Raw genomic sequence first — 7134 nt, 5'->3', positions numbered from 1 at the left:
GAAACGAGGAGACAGTGGTTTGCCCCCCTGAGATGGCTTTGGGCAACAGTCAATTTCTGGGTGGGCGGTAGTGCAGGGACCTTGCTGCTGCTGCCAGAAATCCTTGGTGGACTCCTCTTCCCTCTTCGCCCGGAGGGAGGCAGTTCACAGCTGTCTGCATCAGCCAGCCGATGGGACAGAGGTTATTGTCAAACAAAGAGGCTGGGTGAGAAGACAGAGAAACCATCGCTCTAATCACACATTGATAAACTTCTCTACCTTCTGCTTAAGAATTTTTTTTTACCCCCTGTGGGCTTCCATTTTCTTGAGTAGATGCGTAGACAGGCAGAGGCACTGAGTTTTGGGTAGGAGCATTTGCAGGCAGAGATCATCCTAAATAGATTTCTTATCTGATTCTATTTGCTCTCTTCCCTGCCCCCCAGATCTATTGTCAACTTTCCTGCAGTTTAAATGTCCCATGCTAAGGATGGGGCATGGGGGGCGGAGGGGGGCAGTGGATTTGGAATCTTTTCCCAAGAGCGGCTTCAACATTCTACACTCACTGAGGTACTTGCAGCAATGCCTGTGGGCAAGATTGAAATGGGTTTTATTGATATCACCATGAGGACCTTGGTATTCTGGAAATGCCCCCCCCCCCCCGAGATTGTGAGATCGCAATTCCTGCTGATGTAGGAAGACATGCATTTCTCTCTACACAACCGCTGTTGTTCATTTTTCACTTTGAGTAGAAAAAGAAGTTAAACTCTGACTTTCCCTTTAAAAACATTCACGTTTTCTAGGAGGGAGGAGACACAGGTAGGTTCCAGGAGGAAGAAAACAGTCTTCTCTATCACACATTAACCTCCACGGGGTAATTAGATAACAGTGGTTATCTTTTTTTTTCTTGTCTGGAATTAGAGATATCATTAAAAAAATAATCCAGAGCTGAAAATAAGTTATTTAAGGTGAACTTAAAGGGGTATGGAGTTCAATAATCAGGAAAATAGCTTCATGGGAGTTTTCTTACTCAAAGAAAAAGTATCATCAAAAAATTCTACTTCAAACAAAGTTTGTCCAGTCAGTTCGACAGTCCCCTCTCTATTTCATGAATTTATCACACTACCTTATTTACCATATAAAGTGGTGACAAGTGTTTAGCATTTTAGAGATCAGTTGTCAGTTGGTATTAAAATCAAGATTAATTCATATTAACGATATGCATTTCTCAATACTCCCAGGTGACAACATACATTAATACAACTATTGCAAGTGATTAAGTTCAATGAAAGAGGAGGGACAAGGAAAGGTTCAAAACACCCCAAATATTTGATTTTTGCAGTTCCAGTTCAGCAGACTGCTGCCACAACCGGGTTTGGGCAACTCCTCAGGGTTACTTTTTACCCCTAATTAGACACCTAATGAAAGAGAAGAATCCTTTCCCCATGTGGTTTTTCTCCTTGCTATCCTTGTGCCTTTATTTAGTCATGGAAACACTCTATTTAGGAGTTGAAATATCACAAACTTTTCTCTGTAATTCACTTCTATAACAGTCTAGGGGAACTAGGTGGATGAAAACATTTGTCTTCCTGTTATTTCTTGTTCTGCTAAAAATTTCTTTGGCCAAGCACTCCTTACCCACTCAATACTGATAGAAAACACACCTACATATTTTAATGGATTTTTATTAGGCTTTGGAGATGTTCAACAGTTTATACTAATTACACCATCCAAAGCCTTTTGAAGATTAAGCAAATTGGACAACCCTTGTTAATTAGAACATAATTTGAAGTTTGAAATTATATCACTGACGAAGTGGTCTAATTAGTATGATGATATGTTAATGGACCAGCGAGACACATTGGCAGTGGAGTTTGGCATGGATCTCTCTAAGGCATACACAAAAATCCTCTCTCCTATACTGACATTAATAAAAGATTTCTATAGACTAGAGCGTCTCCACGATGGCATACAATTTATAGTACACACAATGCATCAGGCCACAGAGCTGCTCGTCTTTTCACTATTATGAAAACTAATAAATTCGTCAAGCTGAATTAAGCATACAAATCAGATGAGGCATAGCAGATTACACAGTGAAGCTTGGTGTCTCCCGAGCCTAAATGAAATTTCAATCTAATAATTCCTTCCTGGCTGGGTCATAATTTGTTTAGAGATACTGTTCTACTTCTTTCAAAGCGCTATTCGCACTATAATTAAATGATACTCAAGCTTTTACCTTTGATTTATTTCATTTTGCGAAGCTTGAGACAGTGAGAACTGTACAATGCTATTTTTTTTTTATTTCCTTGAAAATTACCTTGGCTGTTGAGGTAGAAATTAAACACCTAAGCACTTACTTGAACAGCCTTGCACAGCTCCTTCATGTCAGCCACCCTCTCTCCGAATCCCGTGCCCAGGCTTCTTCAGGCTCTCAGTCGAGAACACTGCTCGCAGGAATTCCCTTTGGCTACTGTTTATTATTTTCCTTTTCGCAGGGGAAGAGAAAGGCAGATTCCAGACCGGAGAAAAAAAGCGGCAGAGATTTAAGCACCACGGACAGAGCCGGCTGTGCGCTCAAAGCCCAGGCTTCAGCCTAAGCACAGCTTTCCCAGCTTGAACCCGCCTGCTCTGGCCAGGACGAGGTCAAGAGAGAACTGGCGGTTCCCTACTCGCCGCTAGCCGCAGGGCTTCCGGGTGCTGACTCCCAGAGGGCTCCCCTTTCCGTGCTTGCCCTCCACTTTGTTTTTTGTCCTAGCGCACAGCAGTTCCTCTTAGACCTGCCGCCTCATCCCGCACCTGCTCGCCTTTCTAAGCTCCCTGCTTCAGCACCTGCTTCGGGCCACCCCTGTCCCGGATCCGACACCGGCCGGTTCTCATCTGTATCTTCTCCCAGTGTCTTCCGTGCTTGGTGGGGGTGGATGCGAGAGTAGTCCCCCAAACCACAGGAAGTAGAGGAAGGATGGAAACATGAAGGAGAGTAAATAGGTTGTGTTTGGGGGCTGGGGTTGGGGAGGGAGGCGCGTTGTTTGCTTTTGCAACTGGAACTCCGCGTGTGTGTTCACTTCTAGGAAAAGTGGTGTGCACTAGTACTAAAGTGCGAGCAAAGTGCAAGCTAAAAATAGTCTGCACGCAGCGGCTGTGGAAATGAAGATAAGTGGGGCTTATGCCAGCCCCTGAGGGTGTGTGTGTGTGTGTGTGTGTGTGTGTGCGCGTGTGTGTGCTCGAGTGTGTGTTGTGGTGGTGGCATTAGGCAGCACATGCGCTCTGTATTTCTGGCCCTTCTCTTCCTGTCAGTTGTTCTTTCTCCTTTGATTGTAGCTAATGAAGAATAATAAATCCAGAGTCAGGGTTTGCCAGGGGATCCTCCCAAGTCCCAACTCACCCTGCACTGGACATAGGGAGGAGGTGGGAAAAGAGAAAGAGGTGGGAGTGAGGAATATGTGCGTGTGTTGGAGGGGGTATGCCCGTAAAGGGGGAGTCGCATGCGCACAGACGATCCTAGCGGGCTGCGCGGCTGTCCAATCCGCTGAGAGCAGAGGAAAACCGAGGGAGAGAAAGCCCTGCAGCCCGGCAGATCTACGTCTTTCTGCACTAGGCACCCGCCGAGCTGCGGGGTGCGAAGCTAGGGGCTGACCTCAGCACACATCAAGACCGGAGCTCAGAGCAAGGCAAAGGACCCGAGTTAGCCGCAGATCCTCAGCAGTGGCCGGCAGCTGGGGAATCAGGGTCACTGGACTGCCGGGAGGGGAGGGTCCCTGAAACTTAGTGGTAAGCAGGGGGCAGGAGAGCAGGTCTCCAGGTAAGGTTCTCCTCACAGTCCAGGGACAGTCGCGTTCAAGGTTGGCTTGGAAGGCAACTTTTGAAGGGGAGTTTCTTTTCCTAGGGAGGTGGAAATCTGTCAGAAGCAGCGGGAGGGGCGGAGATTGGTATTTAGGTGACTGTCACTGCCCGGTGACTGAAGCACCAATCTGCCCAGTTGGGTGGGGTTGAACTGGGGTGCGATAGGAAGCAAGAGTTGCAGGTGCAGGGGTGGCAACAGCAAAGCGCGTGCTGAGGCAGAGAAGGCAGCGGGACCCGTGGTGGAGTCAGAGGGGCTGGAGCCAGAGGAACTAAAAGGATCCGAGTCTGGGAGAGCCGAGGGGAAGCCAGGACAAGGAGAAACCCATCCAGAGTCAGTGTTTCCTGGCAGGGGAGGGCGGGGGAGAGAAGGAGTGGGGAGGGTGGGTGGTGGGCAGGCGCTGGAATAGGAGACTATAACTCCACTGCCTCGACGAGCTGGTGCACTTTGGGGCGCTGAGGTCTGAAGCCAGCGTCACCCGGAGCAGGGCAACAGCTTCGACAGACCTAGCAGGCGACGCAGCGGAGCTAGCTTCGGGAACTCAGCTAGCAGAGCCGGGAGGCGGTGGCGGCTAGGCACAACTTTGTAGTGCTGTCTTCTCTGTTGCTCTCCCGGCGGGCACTTCTCCGGAGGGTCCGGGTACCTGGGACCAGTGTGCGCCAGCGACGAGCGCGCCGCGCAAGGGAGGAGGATGATGATGTCCCTGAACAGCAAGCAGGCGTTCAGCATGCCGCACGCGGGCAGCCTGCACGTGGAGCCCAAGTACTCAGCTCTGCACAGCGCCTCCCCGGGCTCCTCTGCGTCCGCTGCGCCCTCGGCGAGTTCCCCCAGCAGCTCCAGCAACGCTGGCGGCGGCGGCGGTGGCGGAGGCGGTGGAGGCCGGAGCAGCAGTTCCAGCAGCAGCGGTAGCGGCGGCGGGGGCTCCGAGGCGATGCGGAGAGCTTGTCTTCCAACCCCACCGGTGAGTAGGTCTGCATAATCACCGCTTAAAGGCACATTTTGACAGCCTCCTTTATCTGCTTGATGTTTTTTTCATGTCTGCACAGCAAATCACCCCACACCTCCAACCAATCCCCCATCTCTTAAGTATTCAGCGGGTCTTGCCTTTCATATTAATTTTTATGACCTGGGATGCTGCCTGTGCGCGTGTTGTGTTGTGTTGTCTGCTGTTCACTTTTCTCCCCCTGCACCTAGGCTTCTCGCGGAGGCTTTCCTTCTCTCTTCACTGCCGAGTTTCAGGATCATTGTCGTTATTATTATTTTAACGTTCTGAGAATGTTGTAGGAGCGGTGGCGGTGGCGAGCCCTGGGCCAGCGCTTCCGGAGAGAGCGCGCACAATTCCCAGCTGAGCGTAATGTGTGCCTTCTACTTACAATTGCAGAGCAATATATTCGGCGGGCTGGATGAGAGTCTGCTGGCCCGTGCGGAGGCTTTGGCCGCCGTGGACATCGTCTCCCAGAGTAAGAGCCATCACCACCATCCGCCCCACCACAGTCCTTTCAAGCCGGACGCCACTTACCACACCATGAACACCATCCCGTGCACGTCGGCCGCTTCTTCTTCATCTGTGCCCATCTCGCACCCATCCGCGCTGGCAGGCACCCACCATCACCATCACCACCACCATCACCACCACCACCAGCCGCACCAGGCGCTGGAGGGCGAGCTGCTGGAGCACCTGAGCCCCGGGCTGGCCCTGGGAGCCATGGCGGCCCCCGACGGAACGGTGGTGTCCACTCCGGCTCACGCATCGCACATGGCCACCATGAACCCCATGCACCAAGCAGCTCTGAGCATGGCCCACGCTCACGGGCTGCCCTCGCATATGGGCTGCATGAGCGACGTGGATGCAGACCCGCGGGACCTGGAGGCGTTCGCCGAGCGCTTCAAGCAGCGACGCATCAAACTGGGAGTGACCCAGGCAGATGTGGGTTCGGCACTAGCCAACCTCAAGATCCCGGGCGTGGGCTCGCTCAGCCAGAGCACCATCTGCAGGTTCGAGTCGCTCACGCTATCACATAACAACATGATCGCTCTCAAGCCTATTCTGCAGGCGTGGCTGGAGGAGGCTGAGAAATCCCACCGTGAAAAGCTCACCAAACCGGAGCTCTTCAACGGCGCGGAGAAGAAGCGCAAACGCACGTCCATCGCGGCGCCGGAAAAGCGCTCCCTGGAAGCCTACTTCGCCATCCAGCCAAGGCCCTCCTCTGAGAAGATCGCTGCCATCGCCGAGAAGCTGGATCTCAAGAAAAACGTGGTGCGCGTCTGGTTCTGCAACCAGAGGCAGAAGCAGAAGAGAATGAAATATTCCGCCGGCATTTAGGGAGCCTTCTCCAGGGACGGCCCTTTCCCTTAGTCCTCTCTTTCCTTTCCCCTCTTCTCTTTCTGCCTCTTTTCTTTCCACTTTGGCTATCAGAAACAATTCCGGTAAATGTGAACCATAACAAGCCAAGATCAAGGGAACGAGCAGCTGAGCCCACATTAAAGAGAATGTGAACCGGTTCGGCAAAGTGAAGAAAAACAAAAGAAGGAATTTGCCAAGTTGTAGCAGATTTGTCCCTTTTAACCGCACCTCAGCTGCTCGGCTTCATCAAAGAAAGCGTGGAGCTAGCTGTCAGCTGGAAGGCAGAGCGACAAGGTTTTGAAAACCTCGCAAGTATGAGCAAGTAAGATTTGTTTTTATTCTTACAGACGTCACCCTTGTTCACGTTTAAAAGTACACGTTGCAGCTATTTTTCAGAAATAGAAATTGATTCAGGACTGAAACTCGAAGCTAGAGTTGATGCTTAAAATGTGATATGATAGAGACATCTCTAAAGTATTTTGAATTTAAAAAAAGATGGCAGATTTTCTGCGTTTACACTGTATATTATATATATATTTTTATTGTGGTTCTTACCGCTTTCTTCCCGATCTGAAGTGTTAATGCTTAAGGAAGGAGTTGCGCCTGCTGTGTTCACTGATCTTGACAGTTATTATTAGATTATTGCTGAACAACCTTCTGTAAATTATTAATTTATCTCTCTGGTAACTTAATTTTGTGCACATCCTAATTAATTAAACTTCTTTAGTCTGAAAAATAAAACCGGGGGGTACGTATAGCTGCTGATGCTCAAACATTTTTTTTTAATGAGTTTACTGGATTTTTCCAGTTTCCCTCTTGGAATGTGTTCCCTTTAGTCTATTTGTATATTCTCACTTTGAATGAAGGTGGTCTTCCCCCTTTGTTTTAACTGGTAGTGTTCTGATTTGTGAGTTGACACTCGGTAATGGATGTCTTAATCGTGTAGACCTGACTTACTGTCCAAAGTCTTGTT

The 7134-nt window shown here is 49.8% G+C and overlaps 1 protein-coding gene across 1 annotated transcript; it reads left to right on the top strand.

Annotated features, from left to right (window-relative positions):
* The first annotated feature begins 4508 nt into the window (after positions 1-4508).
* On the top strand, positions 4509-6140 carry Pou4f2 (POU class 4 homeobox 2). Its single transcript, XM_005345376.2, has 2 exons — positions 4509-4778; positions 5199-6140. Exons 1-2 carry the CDS (start codon positions 4509-4511, stop codon positions 6138-6140), a joined length of 1212 nt encoding a protein of 403 aa, XP_005345433.1.
* Positions 6141-7134: the final 994 nt, after the last annotated feature.

Source organism: Microtus ochrogaster, chromosome 4 (assembly GCF_000317375.1).
Source record: "Microtus ochrogaster isolate Prairie Vole_2 chromosome 4, MicOch1.0, whole genome shotgun sequence".
NCBI classification, from domain to species: Eukaryota; Metazoa; Chordata; class Mammalia; order Rodentia; family Cricetidae; genus Microtus; species Microtus ochrogaster.
This window is presented reverse-complemented; position numbering and strand designations above follow the sequence as displayed.